The sequence below is a fragment of the Peromyscus maniculatus genome, chromosome 3, assembly GCF_049852395.1.
Source record: "Peromyscus maniculatus bairdii isolate BWxNUB_F1_BW_parent chromosome 3, HU_Pman_BW_mat_3.1, whole genome shotgun sequence".
Lineage (NCBI taxonomy): Eukaryota > Metazoa > Chordata > Mammalia > Rodentia > Cricetidae > Peromyscus > Peromyscus maniculatus.
In genome coordinates, this window is record NC_134854.1 from 140,812,637 (window position 1) to 140,840,003 (window position 27,367).

General features: G+C 40.1%; 1 protein-coding gene across 7 annotated transcripts in view; it reads right to left on the minus strand.

Moving 5' to 3' along the window:
- The window catches only part of Ankrd30a (ankyrin repeat domain 30A), a 72,288-nt gene that overhangs the window by 15,228 nt on the left and 29,693 nt on the right, over positions 1-27,367 (minus strand). For 3 of the 7 annotated variants that reach the window (XM_076567714.1, XM_076567719.1, XM_076567720.1), the window contains 11 exons: positions 25,562-25,632; positions 23,157-23,311; positions 20,129-20,341; positions 17,064-17,097; positions 16,640-16,781; positions 14,381-14,594; positions 8,732-8,915; positions 7,737-7,874; positions 5,600-6,556; positions 2,720-2,872; positions 23-93 (listed from right to left, as the gene is read on the minus strand). In XM_076567714.1, the coding sequence (XP_076423829.1) occupies positions 23-93; positions 2,720-2,872; positions 5,600-6,556; positions 7,737-7,874; positions 8,732-8,915; positions 14,381-14,594; positions 16,640-16,781; positions 17,064-17,097; positions 20,129-20,341; positions 23,157-23,311; positions 25,562-25,632 (2,332 nt within the window). The remainder of the gene's footprint in view (positions 1-22; positions 94-2,719; positions 2,873-5,599; positions 6,557-7,736; positions 7,875-8,731; positions 8,916-14,380; positions 14,595-16,639; positions 16,782-17,063; positions 17,098-20,128; positions 20,342-23,156; positions 23,312-25,561; positions 25,633-27,367) is intronic. The other 4 variants (XM_076567718.1, XM_076567717.1, XM_076567716.1 and 1 more) reach the window with 4 other exon arrangements.

Here is a 27,367-nt window from a genome sequence, read left to right on the forward strand (position 1 = left end):
GGTCATGCTGTTTAAACTGTACTTTTGTAGGTGGTCTTCCATCTTCTCAGCACGCTGTACAGCCTCTCTGTGTTGATCCTGTGCTTCCTGCAACTGGAATAAAGAATAAAACAAATCTTTACTGGTAAGCTACTCTAAGTCTGCACACCTCATTCCCTGACCTGCAGTGTTCAAGTGCACTTCTCTGCAGTGAGAGCAAATTTAACTGAGTTGCTGCAACAGGGATCTTACACTCTCAAAAACTAAAATATTACCTGGCCCTTTACAGAAAAGTTTACCGACGTCTGCTCTGCGACTGACAGTCCATTTGTAAATCATAATCTGCTGTTGCCTGGCTAGCTCAGCCAGCAAGTCTTCAACTGTACTCCACCAGATGCAAATGGACAACATGGGTAAAACCAAGAAAAGGGGATTCCTGACAGTAAGCGTTTGCACTTCTGCATTCCACCCAATTTTCTGTCAACTGCCATTTTAAAAGTTCTTATGCATATGAGTTATGTATCTATGTATTTATAAATTGCCACAGCTCTGCCAGTTATGATGAACACGGTGTTTTAATGATAGCTGGTTGTCTTATGAAATAATTTCAGTGGAGGTATATTCACACAGAAGCCAGAACATTGTTGCAGGACATGTGATCACACTGTGAACCCCAAGATTGTGTTATTTACTGGAAAACCCTTTTTCTAGTTTGTGGTATGGCTTAGCCATAGCACATACCTTTAACCCAAGAGTTTTCTGCTTGAATACTGTAAACTGTAAGTCAAGAGGCAGAGCAAGCAACAGGAAGCAGAGACAGGACTTTTAGGAAAAAACAGAGTAAGAGGGACTCAGGACAGGAGAGAGAGGCACAGGAGGATAAGGGAGGGACATTGAGTCTGAGGGGTTTTGTTGTTGTTGTCTGAGACATCAGAAGAGAAATGGGGTCTTTCTGGGGACTGTTGGCTGAGGAAGGAAGGTCACCGGGACACTTTCTCTGCCTCTCTGAGCTTTCACCCCAGCATCTGGCTCCCAAGTCTTTATTGGTAAAATTGAATGATTGAAATTTTGATAAAAACAACAGAATGCTTGGGTCCAACGCCTCTTCCCACCAGCTACTAGATGTACAGATTCTGAGCAAATGAACTTTCTGTATCTTAGTTTCTTCAACTTTGAAGTGGAAATAATCCTATTCACATTAATGGACTAATGAAAAGATTAATTAAGGAATATAAATAAAGTACTTGAACTGTACATAGCAGTGAGACTTCAGGTGTGTGCTATGGCAACAATAGAAGAGGTCCTTTATGCAAACTGTGGCTCATTCCTCATGTAACTGAATGTGGCAAGGATGAGGAAAGTGAGGCCCATACTAGATCCCTAGTAATTCCTGCAACTTCCAGAAATTTCACTAGCCACCAGTAACTTTGTCCATGTGGAATGCTTTTTTGTTTTTTGAGACAGGGTTTCTCTGTGTAGTGCTGGCTGTCCTGGAAATCACTCTGTAGACCATGCTGTCCTGGAACTCACAATAGATTCTCCTGCCTCTGCCTCCCAAGTGCTGGGATTAAAGGTGTGTGCCACCAAGTCCAGCTTGGTAGAATACTTTTTAGCTCCTTTGTACTCCATACTACTTCAGCTGGCAAGGGTCATACAGTGCAGTGCAAACAGTGTTGACAATCAGAGGCTGAAAATATGGGGCTCTATTGATAAATTGAGGTTCCTAAATTAATTCACTCCTCCAAAGTATGCTGGGTTGCTTTATCCAGTACTCTAATGGTACATAAAGGTTCTGTAGTATGGAATACCAGAAAAGCTGTAGACAGAGCTTTGCAGTTGGCCTACTTCTATAGATGTATAGATCCCAACTCTGGCTATACAATGGAAAAAGACAAATGCAGTTTTTTTTTTTTCTCATAGTGAGAAAAAAATGTTCCATAGAACATTTCTCCTCTATTATTCTATCTGCTTTCCATTTCATATGCAATTCCTTAAAATATATTTAGAGTAAGAGCTTACTATAGGGGCTAAGTATATGACTCAGTTGGTAAAGTACTTGCCTGGTATGCATGAAGCCCTGGCTCAGAGCCTTAGCAATACGTAAACCAGGCATGGCAGCATTTGTCTATAACTATAGCATTTGGGAGCTGGAAGCAGGAGGATCAAAAGTTCAAAGCCAGCCTCAGTTATGTAACAGTTTGAAGCCATGGTTTGAGACCATGTCTCAAAAAAAAAAAAAAAAAAAAAAAAAAATCATCACCTTAATGCTTCAAAAGAAGTAATTACTGGAATGGTACAAAATACTTAATTTTATTCAAATGACTACTAAGTAAAAACATCTTCAGTTTATTCAAGGATATATGCATATCAGACATCAACCCTTTGAGTTAATTTATATCCCAATAAGATCATCTCTCATACAAATAACAAAAGTAAAAGAAACCGGGCCAGGTGGTGGTGGCGCATGCCTTTAATCCCAGCACTCGGGAGGCAGAGCCAGGCGGATCACTGTTAGTTCGAGGCCAGCCTGGGCTACCAAGTGAGTTCCAGGAAAGGTGCAAAGCTACACAGGGAAACCCTGTCTCAAAAAATCAAAAAAAAAAAAAAAAAAAGAAAAAGAAATAAGTTCATCATAAAGGTAATGAAAAATATAAAAGAAAGCTATTTACTGAAATTATCCTAAACTATATTATTCAATAAGCTGAACACGGGCGGTTGAGACATTAAATTTCATACGTACTTGACTTCTGATCTGACCTAATTTCTTCTTTAAATCTCGTGTCTCATCTTCTAAATTACTGCGGTAACGTGAGGAAACTTCTAGCGAGGCCTCTGACATCGACTGCTTTTTCAGGGTATCAGCCAGTTCCTGTTGAAGCTGCCTCACAACCACCTGGGGCGATAATTGTTACTGATTTTATAACTCACATTACATATATTAGTGCCATTTAGCTCTTCCATATGCTCTGAAGAACATCACTGCATATAGTAGTGTGTTTCAGTAAGGCTGGCGGGGATGAATTCTACATTGTGGAACTTTTTTACATATTTAATTTTAATTTACTCATATTTTAAATTTTCACTTAACTGACATGTAAAAACATAAAATTGTACATATTAGCAAGGTACGACATGATATTTTGATACATGTACACATTAATGCTTAAATCAAGTTAGACACAATTATGTTTCCTAACCCCGATCATTTCTTTATGGTGAAGTCCTTTCTTTTAGCTGTTTGAAATATACAGTATATGTTCAGTAGCTCCATGTTTCCCACTCTTAACTGTAACTGAGCACCCACTGACAGACTGCTTCCCATCTCTCTTCCTCTTCTCACTCCAATCTCCGGGATCCACTATTGTCCACTGGAGCTTTTAAGACATCAGCCCTTTAAGATTCGCTATTGTAAGATCACGAGATCCTTATGTTCCTGTGCCTGGTCTTCAGTTACTGGCCTCTGGTCAAGACTACAGGATTTTGTCCAGCTTTGGGCAGAGCCAATGTGGATGGATTACCCCACTCCCCTGTAGCATCTGAGGCCACCAATGGACGGAGGCCCACACAGCTATACACTGTTGCTAATTCATATCTCAACAGTAGCCATGTGGGATAGTGTTCATGAAGCTAGATCCTTGGCTATTGGGGTTGATGCTAAGTTAGGATGTGTGTGAAACCCACAGCCACTAAGGCCCATGTCACAGGGTGACCCAGGACCAAACAGATATCCATTCCTACATACAAGTCTGTGCCTGTTGCCAGGGCAATATCCACATCCTGCCTTGCTAGGTATCAAGGTGAGACTGTAAGTCTATGTAGCTCAGAGTGGTCTCAGATTTGAAGCATCCTGCTTCTGCTTCCTGATTGTTGGATTTGCAGTTTGCATCATCATGTACATGCACACAGAGACTCAAGATCTCCAACTTTCTCATAATTCAATCTCCTTCTCAAATCCTTCTGATAGATTCCTACTTCAGAATGAAGGCAAGGCCCTAGGTAAGCTGATACCAGCATCCACAGCTCTCTCTCTCCTGCTCACTGCATCTCTACTACACATGAACCTTTACACTCTTGGTTTTTCATTAGTTTGGAAATGCAGATTCAATGTCAAATTAACAACGTACAGGTAACTATGATTATTTCTGTACTGAACAAAGCTGCATCCTTTACAATCATGATTGAGCCCTAAAATGGAAACAGGATCATGCTATTTATTAAAATGTGAAAAACTACAAGTGCTGATATGAAGTACTAACATATTTTTAACTTTGTTAAAGTTCACACATCTGTCCCAACTTAGGACTCAAAAGAAAGCAGATGCTTTTAGAGTTATGGTGCAAAGAATATATAATTTGGGACAAGTATTATCTGATTTAAATACAAGTAACATAGGACAAAATTATACCAACAAGAATATACACAAAGCTACTGAACGGGAAAAAACACTACAAAATACAGTATCTATATTTCAGTTCCTTGATGAAACCCAGAATGAACAATCAACTGCCTACTTTATGGAATCATAACTGCCAACTACTCATTTAGTCATGAAAGTTTCCACTTACCTGCTTCATCATGGTTCTAAAACTTGCCAACATAAAAACAATGAAGTTATTTCAGGGCTGGGGTGTGTAGGTCAGTGGTACAGTGTATGCTTAGCATGCTTAAGGCCTAAGGTTTAGTTTCCAGCAACAAAAATCACAATTTAAAAGGTCACATCCTCCCAATTATTATTTCAACAGCATAAAACCGTATTATTAATATCAGTATATAGCCAGCAAAACTTGTAACTTAATCTCCTACAACTCTAAAGGTGTTTACTCAAAGTAACACATCTGTCAGGTCTAATTTAAAAAAAAAAAGAATTGTCCCTTCTTTTTGGATTTCAAATTCAGTGCTATGTATGTAATTATGACTCTTTCAAAAATTTAAACATAATGGTGGTGTTAGGTAGAGTGTGATCTCAAAGCATGTATACAATGTGTAATAGTCAATTCTGAGAGTAACCAACACACCACATCAAATGAAGATCATCTTTTTTTTTTTTTTTTTTTTTTTTGGTTTTTCGAGACAGGGTTTCTCTGTGTAGCTTTGCGCCTGTCCTGGAACTCACTTGGTAGCCCAGACTGGCCTCGAACTCACAGAGATCCGCCTGGCTCTGCCTCCCGAGTGCTGGGATTAAAGGCGTGCGCCACCACTGCCCAGCAAATGAAGATCATCTTTGGGAAATAAGAGCTAAGTCATACTTGCTGACACAGGTTATGTTTTTAAGGTAATAACAAATATAATCAATAGATTTTTATATTCACCTAGATTCAACACTTAGTATTAATGAACAGTATTTTGAATTTCCCTGTGGGATGTTTTTAAAATATTTATCTTTCTTTGGTTTGGAGAGATGGCTCAGCAGTTAAGAGCTCTTCCAGAGAACTCAGAACTTGTAGCACCCACATGGCAGCCCACAACTATCTATGACTCCCATTCCAGGGGATCTGATGCCCTTACCTGGCCTGTGTGCGCACTAGGCATGCAGATGGAGCACAGACACACACGCAGGCATACACCCACACACATAAGATAGAAATGAAAGGTTAAAATCTACTTCTCTTTTGGTACTCACTTCTCTTTCTGCTTTCTCGTTTTCATACTGACACATTCTCTCTTTTAAGTGACTGCACTCACTCACTAATTCCTTGTTTCTGTCTTCCAGCATCAGCCTGTGCTTCTGGCTCTCAGCTTGGAGTCTGCTTAGCATATCATGAAACTGGTCCTGGATATTCACTATTGTCTTGTCTTTGCAATCAGCTTTGTTGGAAGCATCGTCTAACTGCTGCCGGAGCAGCATGTTCTCACTCTGGAGCTGAGACAGCCTCTCCTCTATGGACTCTTGCTTGCCCATGTATTTATTCACCTTCCCTTGCTCATCTTGATACATATGCTCAACTTCCTTCATCTGGCACTGCGTCTGGTTGAGGTCTCTTTGTACACATTTCAAAGACAAAGTCTTTTCTCTAAGTGCATCTTTTGTATGATGAAACTCAATTTCTAGGTTGTTCAATTTTCTTTCAGTTTTCGAAAGCTGTTGGGAAAGAATCTCATTGTTATCTCTTAGGTTAGACATATCAAAATTCATCTTGTCTTGCAAACGAACCCACTCATCTCTTGCTTTCTGGAAAGCAATTTCTAGGTCTCTTTTTGATGTCTGAATTTCAGCATGGTCATGCACAGCAGAAGCCAGTCTAGATCGGAATGATTCGACCTCTGTTTCCAGTCTTTCTTTATTTTGTTTTTCATTCTCCAGCTTAGAAGTCAGCATTGTGTTCTCAGTTGTAAGACTATTAATCTGTGCATTATACTGGAATACTGTTTTTGTAAATGTTTCTTCATTCAGCTTTATCATCCTTTGAAGCTTATCACTCTGTTCATGTGCAGTCTTAATATCCTCCAGGTACTTCTTCTCCTTTTCCTGGCTGTGGGTTTTTACTGTATCCAGCTCCAGTCTTAACATGGCAATTTCATCCTGCAACATTTGGTTTTTATGCAATAGATCTTTTTCTTTTTTATGACTAACAGAAACCTAAGTAAGGAAAAAACATTTAGCTAGCACAATTTCTTATGGAATTTAAGAACAACATATGAAATTTTGCAATCTAAGAACTGAAATACATATATGCAACTAAAAAAAATCTAATTTCTGAGCTTACAGAAATACAAATTGCCAAAAGTCCATAAATGTAATTGAAGACAATGACTTTATGAAATTTAGAGAGAAATGATTCTTTTTAGAAACTCAGCACTGAGACAGCCTTTCTCTGGATCACAACAGGCTTAAGGCGCAAAGCAAAGATTAGTCAGTTGGTTCACACTTCACATTAGGAGATGGCTTAATGCCAGTGAGTGGACCAGAATACGGCTCCTAGCACCCATGTCAACGCCAGGGCATGTGTAGTCTGCCTGCAGCCCCAGCACACGAGATGCAGAGATGGGAGATCCCGGGGCAAGCTGGCTAGATGTAGTCACGTAGGTCCAGAGAGAGTATCTGCATCGATACGTGACATGTAGAGTGGTCAGAAAGACACTTAACATCAACCTCTGGCCTCTACATGCATGCACATATGTGTACTCCCAAACAGATATGAAACAGAGTCACACTACACACACATTCAAACATACACACACACACACACACACACACACACACACACACACACACACACACACGCAAGAAAAAAAAATTAGGTTTACATTTTAATATCTAACATATACAAACCAGTCCAAAGTAAGAGCCTTAGTTCTTTCATTTGGACAGAAGAAATTTCCCAAAGTTCTTTTAATTTCCCTTTTTCAGAAAGTTTCTCTAACACTTTTTTTAGTCTGTTGTAGGAACTACATTTATTAATAAATGCTTAAATAAGCACCATACAAATAAGTATGCTTGGACACGAGTGAACTAGTCACCACAACTCTGAAAAGGAGATTAAAAATGCAACAAGCTGCAGAAACCCAGGTCCATCTGTCCGTCCATCCGTCCATCCGTGTTTGTCTCCCCCCCTCCTCCACTGCCAGTGCTCCTTCACCAAAGCACTAACTCCTTTACGTCAGACAGTGGGAGAAAGCTTCTGCCTTCTTCTCCCCAAATGTGTCTTATGCATACACACACGGTTCAAAATCCTCTAGACTTTCCATGGTGCATAAGGTGGTTCTGAAAGTATGTAAACATATAAATGCACACATATTTAGAAAACTGAAGAAAATACCTCACAGGTCATTTTCTTCTGTGCCATTTCTATCTCCTTTTGTTTACACAGGTGATTTGCAAGAATCCCATCCTGTAGCGCTCTGGCATTCTGTTCTTGGGAAAGTTGTCTCTGAATTTCATTTCGTTCCTCTGAAATCTAGAGATACATTTCATGAAGTTTTCAGTCTCATACGATTGTGATAGTATGACTGCTGTGGACAGAATATCTAAAAGCTTATTTAAGAGTAGAACATTAAAAACAAACTGGAAGCAGCCTATGAAAACATGAGGAACTCTATCCCACACGAAACACTCAAATTTGTACTGCATATTATAGTTAAATTTCTTACAAAGCAAAAACAGCTCTTACATGCAGAAAGAGTATTGTAAACTAGCTTGTTACAAACGTTTAACTAGTTTTAACATAATTTCAAAGTCTGCATTTTAAGAGGGCTAGACTAGCACTTAATTTTCCAGAGTAAACTTAACTTACCTTTTATTATCTCACTTAGAAAAGATGTTTGCAGTACCTAGCAGTTTCCAAGAGTCATAATAAATAGTGTCAGCTATCTATGTTAAAATTGACTCTTAGCATGAGGCACCATTGGTCAACAATGGACTGCATATTCCTGGCTGCCCGACACAATTATATGAACTGGTGATGAGGTTGATGTCTGACATGCTCACGACATTTGCACAATAACGAAACCAACAGATATTTTCATTAAGTGGTACATGGAGATATATATGTGATGTGTGTGTAGAAATATAATATGTAATTAAAGTGACTTTAAAAGTACAACAAATAAATGTAGGAATAAGAAATTTGCATCAGCCAGAAACGCCTTTAATCCAGCACTTGAGAGGCAGAGGACAGCCTGGTCTACACAGACAGCCAAGGTTATGCAGAGAAACCCTGTCTCGAAAAAACTAACCCCCTCATGCCACCCCCCACCCCAAACCAACCAACCAAAAATGTCCCCCAAAAGAAATTTTTATAAAAGATTAACTTACTTGGTTCAAATGATTTTTCACTGTCTTCAACTCCATATCCAATGTTCTGAGAGAAACTTCAAGCTGCTGCTTTCCTTCAAGCTCGTTCTGATACTGCTCATCTTTTCTCCTAAGCTGCTCCATCGTTCTCTCAGAAAGCTGATCCGCGCTTCTCCGCTTCTCTTCCTCTTGTTTCAGTGAAAATCTGAAATTAAACGTGTTTATTTTAAAATCAACCCGACTATACAAAATGAAGTTCACTTTGTGACCTGGACCTCAAGACGGTTGTTAAAGAATTGTTCCTTTTTATAACTCATGAGTTTAATTTCTCACTTCAGTCTTTTCTAAAGCCCATATGTTCTTGATGATAACAAGGATGAATAAAAACTTTGTTGAATTTCTAAAAGTCTGGTAAATATTATTGGAAAGCAATTTTGAATTTATTCAGTAAAGTTACAAGTTGAAAACTGTCTTCTGTAGGGATAGAAAGATGGCTCAGTAGTTAGAGCACTGGCTGCTCTTCCAGAGGACCAGGCTCAGTTCCCAGCATCCACATGGTGTCTCCAACCATCTATAGCAACAGTTCTAGGGGACCTGATACCCTTCTCTGGCCTCAGCAGGCATTGCACACATGTATGTCTGCATACATATGGACATACATGATACATGTGGACAAAACTACCACACACATGAAAATTAATTAAAATTTAAAAAAATGGAATGTATCTTTTTTACACAGTTATAATTACTCTCTAATCAAAATAGACTACTTAAAGTTAGCTAATTGTTTAAAAGATGCACCATTTTAAATTCACACCATGTACCGGAAGTAGAATTTTATCTTTATGAAACATTTCCGGCCTCCCTAAGTACTTGCAGCTTAGAAAGCGCCTTCCGACGTTGCCCACAGCACACACTGACACCATCACAGCCAGTGCAGGCGGAGGAAACGATCGCTGCAGCAACCTTGGAGGAATGGTTTTTCTGGAACACTTTTGAGGAATCTTGGGTTTTTGTTGTTGTTGTTTGTTTTTTGTTTTGTATTAAGATAAAACAAATTAAAAATCCCTTTAAGTAATTAAAACTTCCCTAGAATTAAATGAAACAAAACCACAGCATATCAACATCTACAGGACACAGTGAAGGTAGTCCTGAGAGGGTAGCTTATGGTGCTAAGTGATTACATAACAAACAATAAAACAACGGAAGACAAATAATACACAATGATGTGCCTTAGCAGCTTGGAAAAATAAAGACAAAAGCATCCCAGAACACTAGATGGAGAGAAATAGTCAAGATCAGGGCAGAAATGAATGAAATAGAAACAAAATCCTAATACAAAGAACCAATGAGACAAAAAGCTGGGTCTCTGAAATACTTAACAAGATTGAGAAAGCTTTAGCCAAATTAGCCAAAAGAAGACCTGAATTAATGAAACTAGAGATAAAAACAGACACAAATGAAATTCAGAGGGTTGTAAGGATATGTTTTCAAAATCTTTAACCACCGATTGGGAAAGCTAAAAGAAATGGATGAATTCCATAATGTATATGACATACTCAAGTTAAACCAAAAAGAGATTTTAAAACATAAAAAGATCTACCACAAGCAATGAAACCAAACAACAATAAAATCCAGGTCCAGATGAATCCACTGCAAAATTCCCCCAGAACTTTAAAGAACTAAAACTGATGTTCCTCGACCGATTCCATAACAGGAAAAGAAATTTCCTTCCAAATTCTCCTTATGAAGCTAGCACTACGTTGATACCTAAATCAGATAAAGAAACAAAAAAGGAAAAGGAAATGTAATCATCAATCTACCTGATGAACATAGATGCAAAACTTCTTATTAAGGTATGCAAATCAAATTCAAAAACACATCAAAGAGCTCATCCACTATGATTAAGCTGGCTTCATCCCAGAGATTTAGGGATGGTTCAACCTCAGTGTAATGTTGACCCTTCATCCCAGAGATTTAGGGATGGTTCAACCTCAGTGTAATGTTGACCCTTCATCCCAGAGATTTAGGGATGGTTCAACTTCAATGTAATCTCATCTCATGACCTGTAGAACAGGTCTCTGAAAAGGCTCTAACATCCTTTCATGATAAAAGTCCTGGAGAATCTAGGAATACAGAGGCTATATCTTAACACAGAAAGGTAATACACATCAAGCCCACAATTAACATGCAAACAGAGAGAAACCTGAAGCTTTTCCACTAAAATCAGGAAGAAGACAAAGATATCCTCTCTCTCCATACAGATTCACTGTAGTGCTGGAAGTCAGAACAACTAACTGAAGGAGGGTAATAGGATACGAATGGCCAAGGAAGAATTGACAGATAATATTCTCGACATGAAAGACTGCACCAGGAAACTCCTCCAGCTTATAAAGATGCTCATCAAAGTAGCAAGATACAAAATCAACAGACAAAACACCAGTCCCCTTCTCATACAGTGACAAACATACCAAGAAAGAAGTCAGGGGAACAGCCCCATTCACAACAGCCTACACAAACAGACTAAACCTCACAACAGAAGTGAAAGATCTGTACAATGAGCAATTGAAGACCCCGAAGAGAGAAATTCAACAAGTGGCAGACAATGGAAAGACTGACACCCCTGAACTTGAATCAGTAGGACCAATGTTGGAAAAGGACCATCCTACCAAAGGCAATCTAAAGACTCAATGCAGCCTCTCAAAATTCCAATGCAATTCACAGAAAATGAAAAAAAAAAATCTTAACATCCACATGGAAACAAGGAAGACCCTGGAGAGCCAAACAACCCTCAACACTTGCACTGTTCTCGCTTTCAAGGTACTCTACAGAGCACACAGTGAACAATGGAGTAGAAATGAGGACCAGAACAAGCCCACATTCCTACAGCTACCTGACTGTTTACAAAGATGTCACAAATACACAATGCAGAAATAACAGCATCATCCACAAATGCTGCTGGTCAAACTGGATACCTACATGCAGAAAAACCTAGATCCTTCTCTCTCACCCTACACAAAACTCAATTCCAAATCAGCCAGGAACCTCACCATGCATCTATACCTGGCACCTGAATTAGACAGAGTAGAAAACACGGAGCATGTGTCCTCTTATCTGGGGAGTAAGTGGGCATTCTGTAGTGGACTGAGGCTTCAGGAGAACTGGGGCTTAAAGGCCCATATAGTTGTGGGCTCTTGTCTAGCAGGAGGGTGTTTCAGGGAGGTGCTGAGCGAGACAGCAGAGTTATGATGGCTGGTGTAGCCAAGATGTGGCCTTGGACTGTGGGAGCTGGGAGGGTCCTAATACGTGGTGGTTTGATTCCAATAGGTCGAGCTGTGGCCTCTCATATCGGGGTGAGGGGTGATGATTAACACATGCCATGATATGACAGGCTTAAGCGAGTTATTAGGGACCTTAAGCAAGACAATGGGGAAACATCTTGTGTGGCATGAACAGATGCTCCTGGCAGGTCTTTGGGTGGTAAGATTAGAACACGAGACAATCTGGAGAAAGCAAGCACTCAGATGGCAGAGATGGGTGCTGAAGAGCAGGAGAAGCCGGGAATCTATTTGCAAGCAAGAGCCGCAAAGGGATCCTGGGATGGCCAGTTCTGAGTGCCAGAGGGCACAGCGGGCAATCTCTCTGCAGAGCAAGCAGAAGTATATGTAGATCTTCAGATGATGGAGGTGGAATGCCCAGGATGGGCGGCTGGGGATCAACCTACCAAGTAAGAGGTGAAGTCCTGCAAAGCAAGTGGCAGGAGCCCAAGAATGGTGGGTTTCTAGTGTAAAGTAAGGAGGGGGTGAAAGCTGGAAAGTAGATTAGGACTCCGTCTGCAGTGGGTGACTGGAGTCCGGGGAGGTGGGGCTGGGGTGCCCAGAGAGGTGAGTGGGCCTTACAAGGTAGGGTCAGGCACAGGTCCGGAGTGGGGGGCGGTTTAGGGGAGGGAGGGAGGTGGCCCTTACTAGCAGCATGTATGGAGGGAGTCCTGGAAGAGGGCAGGAGTTTGAGGTGGCCAAGGAATGATAAAAGGAATCTCTCTAATGGTAATGGGTCCTGGGGAGGCAGGGGGTTGGGGTACCCTGAGAATATGAAGGAAGGTCCTTTCTAGAAACATATATGGAGGGGGTTCTGGGAAGGCTGGGAGTCTGGGGTGGCTGAGGGAAGAGGATAATGAGCTAATGCGGGCACCTTGTGTGGCAGTGGGGAGACCTGGGAAGGTGGTGGGGGCTTGGAGTGGCTTTTAGACGAGGGAAGGCCCTTACTAGGAATTTGTGTAGCAGGGTCGGGGGATTCCAGGGAGAGTTATGGGGTAGTTATGGGAGAAGAAGGTGGGCTCTGAAGGCAGCACATGTGGTGTTCCTGGGAAGGCAGCAGGGCTTGGGGTAGCTGAGGGAGAAGCTCATCCCTTATCCTGATACACACTGTCAGCAAAGTAGCTATATACAACAATCAGCAGATAAAAACTAGCAAGCTGTCTATATGTCAGTAATGGACTTCCTGACAAAGAAATTGGGGGAAATCTCATTCACAATAGCTTCAAAACAAAATAAAACAGCATGACACAACTTAGGAATAGACGTAGTCAAAAGGTGAAAGACATCCACAGTGAAAACTTTACAACACTGAAGGAGATGCTAGAAAGTAGATAGACCTCCCAAGGTCATGGACTGCCAGAATTAATTTAACAGATTGAATACAATCTTCATGACATTTAACAACACATTACCCTCTCTCCCTCCCTCTCTCTGTAATTTCTATGTAAATATTACATAGAAATCATGAGGTTGTGTGATGAGCTAAAGTGTTCATATTATATACTGAAGATTTTTTAAAAAGTAAACAATTACACAGAAAACAACTTACATCAGTATTCTAACATAAAACAAAATTTTAAAGTTATTTGATCAGCTGGGCAGTGGTTAAGAACAGCCTGGGCTAGAGAGCTAGTTCTAGGACAGACAGGGCAATACAGAGAAACCCTGTCTTGAAAAAAAAAAAAAAAAAAAAAAAAGGTTATTTGATCAATAAATACTGAGGTTTTTTTTTTTTTGGTTTTTCGAGACAGGGTTTCTCTGTGTAGCTTTGGAGCCTATCCTGGATCTCGCTCTGTAGACCAGGCTGGCCTTGAACTCACAAAGATCCACCTAGCTCTGCCTCCCGTGTGCTGGGACTAAAGGTGTGCGCTACCAACGCCCGGCTAGGGTTTTTTTTTTTTTTAATTTTTATTTTATTTTTTTTAATGGCTGCTTTTATACAGCCACTAAAACTAAGATTTAGGAATCTACAGTAGAATACTTGTTTAATTCCTAGAATAATTCATAGTTAAGTTCACTATATTATTTGCAAGAATTTCACATTTGAGAAGACTAAGAAATGTTCTGTCTTGCCAACTCTATGACATGTCAAAACAGGCCAAAGTTCAAGTACATCTCTGTATCCTAGACAGTGAAAATGTTCCTTTAAAGCTGGGCTATCACAGCTGGGGACGGCTTGGTGGGGAAAGGAGCCTGCTAAGCCCGACACTGAGCCGGATCTCAGGGACCCACGACAGGAGACTGACTCCCGAGTCAGCACACGACTTCCACGCACGTCCATGAGCACACTCACCTGTAAGTAAATGTCAGAGGACATAAAAATTGATAAATAAATAAAACCAAGACAGCATACCTCAAATTGGAGAGTTCTTGTTCCCATTCTACCTTTTCATGCTCTAACTGTGACTTTACTTCTTTTGTTTCCGATACTTCCTTCTGTAATTCCTTAAGTTTATTTTCCATTCTTTTAAGTTTTCCTGTAAGTAGTTCACAGTGGCTTTTTTTAAATTCTAATAATCTTTGATATGAATAAACTGCATCCCGGATTTTCAAAAGACTAACAATATCTGAATCAGGGGGAAAATAAGAGACAAATAAAATGAGTGAGCATATTAAAATACTGCATTTTTATATTCATTCACTTATACACCGAAGAAATATACAGTAAGTGTTTACAATGTGGAACACATTACACTAAGCTCTGCAAATAACGCAGGCAAGACCCTTGGTCTTTTTCAGCTTAAAAGAAAATATGGAATCACACACCTGGGTTTTTGAATGAAACTGGGTAGACCTGGAGGTCTTCATGTTAAGCAAATTGAGCTAAACTCAGTCAAATAGTCCATGTTAGATTTCAAACAGAAAACACAAAGCATTTAGTGAGCCTCTCTTTCAGTCTGCTTTTACCCAAAATGGGGTAACAGCTATGGAGCCATGTTCCCACTGAAAACAACTCAAATGAACACAGTTAAAACCTCTCAAATAATTCTCAAGACAATGATCCTAACAGATGGAGTAAATGAACTCCACGAATGTCCCAGGTCTCTCGAGTCACAGGAAAAGGAACTCAAGTAGAGCTCCCTAGACTTGCTGAGTTGAGGTGATTAAGTTCAGAGTCTGATAAACCAAGACAGCTTGACATCACAACAGACCAGAGAGGAGAGAGCATCATGGAGAAAGAAGAGCCTGCAGGTCTACAGAGGCCCCTGGAGTACTTAGCCAAGCACTGAATAATGGATGTATAGGAAGAAACTACAGGAACAAGGATAAAACATCTGAAAAGATTAGATGAGATTTCACCCAATGTGCTCACAGGACCAAGAAGAATATCTATTCTGCTTAGTGAGGCTGGACAAACACAATTTACCAGATGATAGATACAGATCAGAAAGGAGTTCATCATAGCAAAGGAAAAGAAATACATGCAAAATGTTTAATATTTATTATTAGTATAAGGCACATTAAGACCACAATGAGATACATAGAATACACCTACAAGAATAGCTAAGATTTAAAATACTGACAAACAGTGCTTGTGAAGACAGAGCCACTGGATCTCTCTTGTCCTGTGGGCTGGAAAACAGAACAGGGACATGCTAGGAAACCACCTTTCAGCTTCTTAATAAGGAGCATGGGAGAAATGGGGAGGCTTTTGGGATGGGTTTGTTAACTATCTTGATTATGGTGGTTAAATATGTTTAATACATATGTTGAAACTAACCAAATAACGTTTATATATCAGTATGCCTTGCTGAAGCTGTAAAACAAAATACTGCAAGAGCAAACTTCTAAGACAACAAGTGGGACACAGAAAAGTCAGGAGAAAAAAACTAAAGGATTGAGAATTTAACCTCATAGCAAAGGGTTAATATGATCAGATCCGAATCTTTGCAACTACACAATTACAGTTAAAAGAGAGACCGCGTTTGCAGGAAGTGGGTAGCAGGGGAAACAGTTCTCTAGTTTATAGTATTCTAGATAGAGACCAGGTGTCTCAGGGTCACTATTGCTGTGATGAAACACCATGACCAAAGCAACTTGGGGAAGAAAGGGTTTATTTGGCTTATGCTTCCACATCATTGTTCTTCATCAAAGGCATCAGGACAGGAACACAAATAGAGTAAAAACCTGGAGGAAAGAACTGATGCAGAGTCCATGGAGGGGTGCTGCTTACTGGCTTGCTCCTCATGACTTGCTCAGCACAGGACCACCGGTCCAGGGTGGCTTTGTGCCCTCTGCCATCAATCACTAACTAAGACAATGTCCTAGAGGTGAATCTTATGGAGGCATTTTCTCAACTGAGGCTCCCTCCTCTCCGATGACTCTAGCTTGTGTCCAGTGGACATATAACTAGCTGGCACACCAGGTAACCACACCCAGTGACAGTAAGGCACAGAAGAAAAGCAAGATCAATAAAAAGCCTGAATGTGTCAGTCCCACGCAGAAAAGTCCAGTGAGAATGACTACTAAACAGCTCGCATACTACTGTAACATAAAGTACATTTCTGACAAGGCCAGCACGGCCGCACACTGGTGTTCTAGGGTCAATGCTAAGCAAGTGTGCACATGTTACCACACACAGGAAAGCTGTCCATTTCTACAGTGATCATACCTCTACACTCCGTTCTCAGATGCTCAATTTCACACAAAACGCTCTCATAATTGGGGCACTGGAGCTCGCAGTCCTCAGAGGCTGTTTCAGACGACTCACTCCAGGCATCAGGGTCGTCCACAGCAGATACTTGTTTTCTGGTCTATAAAATAAACACTATTTAAAACTGTTTCTCTAATATTTACATGATGCTTGAAATAATGTTTTATATAAGCAGAAACAGACACTTCTTAAAAGAGCTGACCATTGGCAGAAGTATGCTTTAATTAACAGCTACTACTTCTTTCTTTTTTAGGGTAAATGTCTTCCCATAACAAGGTCTTCTGTTTGTTCACTTTATCTTTCTTATCTTTTAACTTATACATCTTTACTTTTATAATGTATTTTAAAACAAATACCATTTTTTTTATTATTTTTACATTACCTTGTTATTTTTATTAGATGTTTTCTTTGTGGGCCTAAAATGAAAAACAAACCAATAAAAATCCTTTAAGACTAATATTATATGAAATACAAAGAATATCTAAGATTATTGACTTTTATACAAAACCTCTACATTTGATATTTATTTCTCTTACTAATAACATTTACAGGCTATTTAAAATAAAATATTTTTCTATAAGAGGATTTGATTATAAACACAGAAAAAAGATAAAATAATTATTAATATCAAAAGAAGGAATTAAAACATATACATATATATTTTTTATTCAGCTGAGGATGACCTTGAGCCTCCTCCCTGGGCCACCAGTGCTGGGGATTTAAGTGTGTGCCACAAATGCCCACAGTGGACTCCCAGCAATCAAATATAGGGATTTGTGTATTCTAGGCAAGCACTCTGCCAACTGAGCCACATCCCCAGGACAGAAAGAATTAAACTTAGATCAATGTTCTGATGTTCAAAGAAAAAGGAAAAACATGCTACTTGCTTTATTTGACAGAAAGAAATATATAGTAGTTGGAAGGCTTCTCCGGTTCCGCCTGGCCCCCGGGGGTACCATAACTACTTAAAAAATAATCACTCAGAGGCTTATTATTATTTACAAACTGTTTGGTCTATGGCAGGCTTCTTGCTAGCTAGCTCTTATATCTTAAATTAACCCATTTCTATTAATCTATGTCTTGCCACATGTTCTGTGGCTTACCAGTCTGCTGGCATGTTGTCCCTTTGGCAGTGGTTGGCATCTCCCCTCCCTCTGCCTTTCTTCTTCCTCTCTCTCTTTCCAGTTGGAATGTACCACCTAACCTTATCCTGCCTCACCATTGGCCAAACAGCTTTATTTATCAACCAATCAGAGCAACACATATTCATAGCATACAGAAAGACATCCCACAGCAATGTACCATTAAGAAAAGTTTTTTGTTTTTTGTTTTTTGTTTTTTTTGTTATTGTTGTTTTTCCCCCGAGACAGGGTTTCTCTGTGTAGTTTTGATGCCTATCCTGGATTTTGCTCTGTACACCAGGCTGGCTTCGAACTCACAGAGATCCACCTGGCTCTGCCTCCTGAGTGTTGGGATTAAAGGCATGCGCCACCGCCACCCAAGAAAAGTTTTTTACATTTCTTTTTAGTGTATGTGTATGTGTCCACGCTCGCGCGTGCGCGCGTGTGTATGTGTGTGTATTATAGTGCAAGTGAAGAGGTCAGAGAATAGCGTGTATAAGCTGGTTCTCTCCTTTGGCCATGTGTGTTCTGGGTTATCAAATTCAGGTCCTCGGGCTTGGTGGCAAATGCTTTCATCTTCTAAGCTATATTACTGGCTCCCATTTGTTGTTATTACTGTCATTTGCAATAAAAATAAAGTTTTGTTAGCACTACAAACTATCTGGGAAGTGCTTCTGAAGTCCTTATATAAGGAAATCTTTTTTTGTTCTGTTTTGTTTTTAAGATGAGATCTAACTCTGCAGCCTAGGTAAGTGTGGAATTCAGTATGTGGTCCAGGCTGGCCTTGAACTCATGGTGGACTTCTTGCCTCAGCTTTCCAAGTGTTGAATTACAAGCATAAACTACCAAGTATGGACTGGAAACATTCTTTTCAAAATGATGACAGGTCTTACTTTTTCTGGACCTATAATCACTAGGCATTACTATAAGCACTGTTCATGTGCTCACCTCACTGTAGTCCACAATTCTGCAAGACAGGTTAAGATGTAGCAGGCATTTTACAAAGAAATGAGGCAAAGAAAAGACAGCCAAAGTGTCCTAGAACACACAGTTGATCAGCGGCAGACCCAGCACAACCCAGGAGCATACTATACAGTCTGAAAACTAATGCTACATTTCTTCAAGTGTTTTTCAGTGATACAGCAGTAAATGAATCTGTATTATTATTCTACTTTTAGTTGTAATTATTAATAATTCCTGGATCTTATGTATGAATCAAATATTTTCTAAATAAAGACGTATCCCTCAATAATTTGGGGAAATTGCTTTGTATGAACTAATCTATTCTGAAGAATCAGGCATCATTAATCTATTCAACTGTTCAGCATTACATTCAGGAAATACTGAGCACATGATACACATAATGACACTTGCTACAAGGAATTGTTTTCATACTTTTTTTTTACTGAATTTAAAATGTCTATGATAGTTTAACTTTTAGGACATCATTTTCATGTTTAATTCATATTAGTATATTCCATTTCTCAAGCTATTTACTTTAAAAAAAAAAAAAAAGAATGAACAGTGAGAGATCTTAACACCAGAAACATTTAAATAGATGGGCTGAGAGAGTTGCTCTTGCAGAGGACTCAGGTTCAGCTCCCAGAACCAAGATGGCTGCTCACAAGCATCTATAATTCCAGTTCCAGGGGACCCAATACCTTCTTCTGGTCTCTGTGGACACTGCATGCCCATGGTACAAAGATATACGTGAAGGCAAATACCCACACATATAAAACTTTTTAAATAATTTTTTTTGAGACGGGGTTTCTCTGTGTAGCCCTGACTGTCCTGGAACTCCCTCAGGCTGGCCTCACAAAGATCCGCCTGCCTCTGCCTCCTGAGTCCTGGGATTAAAGATATATGCAAAAAAATGAATCTTAAAAAAATTTTTTAATAGACATTCTGAGGACAAGTAAGTAATAATCTTCAGGGAAATGTCAAGTTTAATACCTCACACACACACACCAAAACACACCGAGCAAGCACACACTTCTCCGCTGGATCCTGACATCATGCAAACATATTCTAAACACCTCTTTTAGAGAAGATTCTTAAAATCGCACATTTTCTCCAGTTACTGCCCACTTTTCTATTCTCATTCCCAGCATATAAACCCGAGGAGTTGTCTACACTTCTGTAATGCAGTCGGACTTCCACGGTGACCCTTTATTGAAACTGCATTTACTGAAGTCCCTTGCCCTGTCTTCCCCTTCCAGCAACACTGATACAGGTTAGTTCTTGCCTGGAACATCCTGTTGTATTTCCACAAGTAAGTAGTCACGGCTACCATTCCTTCACAGGGAGAAAGGAACTCGTATTTTACCTCGTCTCACTCTGGTCCGTGTCGCTGAGGCTGGAACCGTCCTGCATTTGCAGGGAACCCCCAGGTCGTAAGCCAGCTTTCTCCATCGTTGGCATCGGGACAGATTCTCTGGACACCCACTTTTCATTCTTCTTTTTCTTTGCTTCCTTCCTAAGGAAGACAGGACCTCTAAAACTATCCATGAAAACAGCCGGTGTTTTAAAAATAATTCTACTGACAGAAATTAAAGAAAAGTAATTTTGGTGAAATTCTGACTCTTTTCCACCTTAATGTACTAAAAACAAAACAAAACAAACAAAACCACTAGCTAAACATATGCTCAGCAAATGCATAAACATACAACGACACGTGTGATGTATCAGAGTTGATATATGAGATGTTTTGTCTGAGTACAAGGAAAGCTTTTCAGAAGAGGTCGAACTAAGCCTGTGCCCACCCTGTAAGTGTTCCCAGATAGGCCCTGCCCCTCCCAACTCCATAGGCCACCTGACTACACACCCAGCTCCCCAAGATCTTCTCCCCCAACTGCTCACTGCCCAGAGTTTACTCCAAGGAGAGCAACCACACTTGATGAGACCCACTAGAAGGCAACAGAAGAAAACTAGCAAGGGGTGATGTTGGAAAAAGTCTGGTCATGGAAATGGTAGCCTACCCTCAAACCTGCAAACCATCAATACAAGTTCCACGAAAGAGCCAAGTCTCAGCTAGCTCTCTTACAACTTAGTTCTCTCCTGAACCTCGCCCATGCTCACACTGAAGGAAGAAAGGTGAGGTGAACAGAAGGAAGGAAAGACACAAATGACCTCAGGTGTGCAAATTCCAGGACAGAAACCAACAAAACCCTCCCAGACAATGCCCCCCAAATTACTAGTTCCACAGCAATGAACACCACGGAGAACAACCCAGAAGATCACGTAGACAAAAAAATTCACAAGAATGATATAACTGTGCTGGAACAACTCAGAGGAGATGAATGCACCCCAAGAAAACAAAAGCAAAGACCTGAAGGAAACACAGATGGTAATTGAAGATATGAAAATGGAATTAATAAGGAGACAGACTTGCTGGGGAAAAGCCAGACTGAGGTGGTGCTGGAAATGAAAAACTCTGGAAGCCAAGTAAAATCCTCAGCGGAAAGACTCTGACAGAAGGGTCCTGTGGAAGGCAGTCAGGACTGGGAGACGAAGGAAAGGAACTGGATCACTCAGTAAAAGTCAGTGAGAGAAAAAAAAGAATAGAACATGAGTACACTTCGGGACACAATGAAAAAAACTAACCTTCAAAATAAGTGCATCTCAGAAGAAAGAAAATCATACCACAGTGAAGGTGTAGAAGAAAACTCCCCAAATCTAGAGACAGAGATGTCCATCCAAACACAAGAAACTTACAGAACTTGAAACAGACAGGATTAGAAAAGGAACTCCCCACGACACACTACAGTCAAAACGTTAAACACACAATAAAGAAAGCTGTGAGAAAGGTCAAGTCACATACAAGACTGGCCCATCAGAACTACCTGATTATTGATAGAACACTTGTAAATCCAGAAGGGACTAGAAAGATATATTCTAAGTTCTGGAAGACCAAACTACCAACCAGACAACTATATCTAGCAAAAAATAAAAATAAAATAAAACCTTTGCATGATAAAAAGAAATTAATATCTGACCACTAAACCAGCTCTACAGAGGATACTAGAGGGAGTAATTCTGCCTAAAGTGAAAGACAACACACCCAAGGGACCACAGTACATAACGCCAGGACAGTTCATCAAAACAAGGCTAAGAAAGCAGCACAAACCAACAATATGACAAGAGTTATCACACAAGTGTGATGCTAATCTTGACTGTCAACTTGACCACATCTGGAATTAACTGGGACCTGAGCTGCCTAGGCACTTCTGTGAGAAATTTTCTTAAAGCCATTATCTGGAGCAAGAAGACCCACCCTCCATCTGAACCACACCTTCCGTGGCAGCCTACAAGAAAGGGCATGGAAGAAGGAAACGGATTTTCCTGCTTGTCCCCACTCTCACTGGCCAATCTGTCTGTCCTGTTGCTGCAGTCAGTATTAAATCCAACTTCCTCAGGAGTCCAACACAGACTGACCATCAGCTCTCCAGGAATCCTCCCGGACTCTAGTGCCAAATTGGGACTGCAGAGACATCCAGTCTCAGGGACAGAACAATACCAGAGTCCCAACCTTTTCCTCATGAGACAGACATTGCTGGACTGGCCAGACCACGGCCCGTTAGCCAGTCTAACAAACTCCCTTAACACATGCGCTCATTCGCTCAGTTCTGCTCCTTTAAAGAACACTGACTAACACGATGTCTTCCAGTAGTAACTCTTAATTTAGTCTCAAGTCCCTGATAAAAGGAACAGACGAGCAGACCCATCTTTTTACTAACTTCGAGACCCACCATCAATGACAAACACTGTCTTAAGGAACAAGGATAGAAAAAGGTATTCCAAGTAAATGGAACTAAGAAACAAACATCATAGTTATTTTAATGTCTGACAAGATGGACCAAAACTAGTCAGCAGAGTTAAAGAGGGACACTTCATATTCACTAAAGAACAGTCCGCTAAGAGGGTAGTACAATTCTAAACATATGTGTACCAACCAGGTGTGCCCAGACAGTCTACTAGCTCTAAAACACAGTCACATGTTCTCCTAGTCCAGAGGACCTGCCCCTAGGAATGAAGCTGCAGGCCACAGAAAGAGTGCATTTCAAATTATGACACACGCTACTAAGCTAACTGCAAAAAGTATTCACCATTTTCACTTGTTAACAGTGCATGATGCCTTTACTTTTGCCAACCCTAGTTATTTTTTTTTAACAAAATATTAATTAGTGTTATTGGAAAAATATGTCCTTTTATGTTTTTCTGACAATCATGTAAGGCTGAATATATCTAATATATGCATAATATTTATTTAATAATGAATAGTAGCCCAAATTAGTATTGGTTTTATAGGACAGGAACAACTATACCTACACGGCTAAATACTGCCATAATCTTACCCATCATGCTCCTCATGCCCCTTCATAGGAAACTGTTGGTTATCAGTGTTTGCACTCTGTTGACTTGCTCCATCATCAACAGTGTCAGCAGCACCACTGTATGGACTTCCTGATACTTTTACTTCATTATTTTTATACTTTCTTGTTTCTTCAACCTTTAATGAAAAGTTGACAGTATAGATAACTTGTTTTTTTTTTGGGGGGGGGGTGCTGAAGAAATGTCTCCATGGCTAAGAGCACTGACTTGGTTCCCAGCACTCACATGGCTGCTCACACCCATCTGTAACTCTTGCTCCCGGGGATTCAATGTACTCTTCTGACCTCTGCCTGCACCAAGCATGCATGTAGTGCACATGTATACATGCAGGCCAGACATACCCACACATAAAATAAAAATACACCTTAAGAAAATAAAAGCCATTATTCAATGGAAAAGGAACTCTTCTTTTTAAAAGTCCTTAGTTTTCACCACTTGACAGTTTAACCATGACTTAGCTTTAACATGTGAGTCCTGAGTTTTGTATACTGAGAAAGAGGAATGATATGCAGAATTTTATTCCCAGGAGTACTTCTTTAAGGCTGCAGATTTTTTTTTAAAAAAGTTTATTTTTAAATACTAAGAGTATACACAAAGAAAAATTAGAAAACAATTTAAATTTTCACCAGTAAAAATAATGTTTTAGATATTTCTAAATCACTAGACTGTAATTAAGAAGTAAAAACTAATTCATCTCGTTCTAAAATAGGATATTATGAACGAGTAGACTGAATGTGTCTATTGTCTGTCTGCACTATACTTAATTATGTGCTACACTTACTGAAAACAAGTTAGGGTTTTTGTTTTAGTATTACAAGGTTACCTCATCATACATTAAAGATACACTGGCCCTTTTTCTAAAGATCACTGAGTGGAGAGGAGGCACACTGTTAAGTGCCAAAGTCAATAAATACCAATTAGAAAGAAGAGCAACATCAATTCCAACTATAAACTCTGGTGGTGTGTTCATCTCCATTAAGTCCAGGTACTACCGCCTCTACTCGTTCAACACCGTGGCTGAAACCATGTAGAGTAGCTACCAGATTCTGACAGGGAAATAAAGTTAGAAAGTTACTGCATTTACCCCAATACTACAGGCCTCACTCCAGAGCGATGATTCTCTTAACAGGCAATTGAGCTTATTTTATGTGCTGGCTCAGAGAATGGCTTAAAGTTATTTTGAGTGGACTGAGGGTGAGTGAATGATGCATGTACACGAATGCACCTGTGTTTACATGAGTGTGTATGTGTGTGTGGGTCCAGAGGCCAGAGGAGAATGCTGGTGTCTTCTCCAACACTCGGCCTCATTCCACTGACACACGTCTTTCACTGAAGCTGAAACTCTTTATTTCGGTGCTGGCTATGGAGCCCCCAGAATCAGCTGTCTCTGCCCCAGTGCTGGGGTTACCGACACACATGTCCACGTTAGGCTGTTTTTACATGACTATTGGGATCTGAACTCAGGTCTATAGATTCTTATACAGGAAGCACTCTTACCCAAGGAGGAATCTCCCTAGTCCTATATGGTGATATTTTATTTGTACTGAAATGTGATTTTATTTGTATGTTAATAACTAAAGTTGCCCAGGGGTCAGAGCTAATAGCAAGCCATAGCAGAAGCCAGGCAGTGGTGGCGCATGCCTTTAATCCCGATCACATGACAGGCAGATCTCTGTGTGTTCAAGGATACAGCCAGCATGGAGACACACGCCTTTAATCTTAATACCAACCATAGAAGACCTGGAGGTTTGTATAGACAGGCAGTGATGAGGAGGTCATGTGGTTGGGTTTACAACCAATGAGAAGGCAGAACAGAAAGTCAATAAAAAGACAGATACACAGGAAGTAGGTCTCTTTTTGAAGGGAAGGATGACAGCAGCAGCGAAGGGTAAGAAAGGTTTTTAGTATCAGCTCTTAGCTACTGCTCTGACTTCTTGGGTGTCTTATCTCTGCATTTGGCTCTGTGTTTCTTATTTAATAAGACTGTTACATCTACAGTCCTATTTTAAATTCTAGAACTAGTTAAAATGTTTCCAAAATGAAGTATTAGAGGCTGGAGAGATGGTTCAGTGGTTAAGAGTACATTCTCTTACAGAAGACCTGAGTTTGGTTCTCAGGACACTACTGAGCTAGTATCTGCGTGTAACCAGCTCCAAGGGATCCCGTACCTCTTCCACCATCTGCAGGCACCTGCACACAGATGCACTCCCCCCCCCCCCATATACATAATAATAAAAAAAAACTTTTTAAAAATTAAATCTTAAACTATAATATACTGGTCCTAAAGGCCAGTCTGAACAATACTCATCCAACATGCTACATTACTGGAGTGGGCAGCACGTCAGACGGGGACCAAGCTTTCACGTACCTTCCGCTGGCTGTCTTCACTGCTGATGAGACGTTTCCGCTCTTCTCCCGATACCACTTCTAAGTCTGGCTCTGCAGACAAATGCACACAGTCAGTTAGAATAAAGTTAGCTTTATGAACACAGAAAAATAATAATTTGTTTTTTCATCTAAGAGTTTAGGTTAAGTTTAATCATTAACTACAAAGCTAAATATTTACAGCCTTAGGAAATACTTTCAATTATCCAAAACTTCAACAAATCATTCAGAAACACTATCTAGAACTAAATTCATGACATATAAAAATCTTAAGGATTCATGCACAAATTCAACATAATCCATGCTGGGGAGGGGTACTAAAAATAGCAGAGAAACAAATGCACAGCACACACAACTCCATCTCCTAATAGTGACTTTGACTTCTAAAATTACTGTTAGTTACATCTTACACCTCTGTCACTGAACACTACTACATGTGCAATGTTTCCACCCACTATTCTGGTGGACTTCTTTTATTTCAGGACTCGAGTCCACTCTGCAAAGCTCTGAGTGTTGTTCTTTCTCTCAACTAACCCTAGGTACTGCTGCTTCTAACGAGCTAGTTCCACAATTTGTTAATCCAAACATCTGACTGGTTTAAGGTCATCAGAATACTAATACTGATGATTTAAAGGGCAAACATTATTGATGCTAATAAACAAAGCTTTATTCTCAGCAAGTACCAGCATTCTAGTAAGCATATTATTCAGAAGACAGGAACTTGCTAGGCTGTGGAGGGAGTCCCAACCTCCAGAGTTCAAGTGAACCTCGCCACAGCTTCCTAAGTGGCTAGGCCCACAGGTATGCAGCACTGTCCAACTCTCCAACAGGCATTTTCAAAGTTGGGGAGGCTAAAAAAGAAAAAAATCTTACAATCTCATGATTAACCTTTATGAATCCCTAGAAAGTATCAGGATTCGGAACTGTAAACAAGTTTCTGAAACATTGCAGTGGGGACATCTGAGTTGAAGCTTGTATTTATTCTTGTAAGTACACTTAAAAACTAGACAGTGACAATTATGGGGACATGAGAAAAGGAAGGAGCCACCACTGCAGCATCTGGTTCTGCCGCATGTCAGCTGAGAAGCAAGGAGTCAAGTGCAATTACTACCTGCTTCAGAGCAGTGGTTCTCAAGCTGCCGGCTGCGACCTTGGTTTGGAGGCCGCATATTAGATATCTTGCATTATCAGATATTTTCATTAAGATTCTTAACAGTAGCATCGAAATAATTCTATGGTTAAGGGCCACCACAGCATGAGGAACTATATTAAAGCATTAGGGAGGTTGAGGACCACTGTAATAGAGACTTCTCTTTTCTCAGCAGTAAACCTACAGTTTTCTAGGGATCTCACCAGAAACCCATTTACACTAAAAGATAGAACCCCCTTGCACACCCATGGTTTAACCAGATTATAATCCCATTCAAGGGACCTCTGGAGACACCTTATAATCTCATTAAAACGAGAGACAAACGGAAGACAAAAAGGTTTCTAAACAACCCTTTGCGATGTAACATGAGAGCCACCATATGGCTAACAATTAGACACCACGGTCCTCTGAGAAGCCCACACCCACATTTGTGAATGTCATCTCTCCTTGAGTGTCTGCCTCTCTTTTATCTCCTCTGCTTAGGAACTTCGTTAAAAAGGTCTTTACATGCATACCCATGCTTAGGTGTGCTTTATCCATTCCTGAAGGTCTTTCTCTCTACTTTTGGTAAAAACCTCAATCCTGCTTTATCATGGCTGGTGCTGAAATGCTTTTTTTGTGTGTCAAAGTCACAAACAG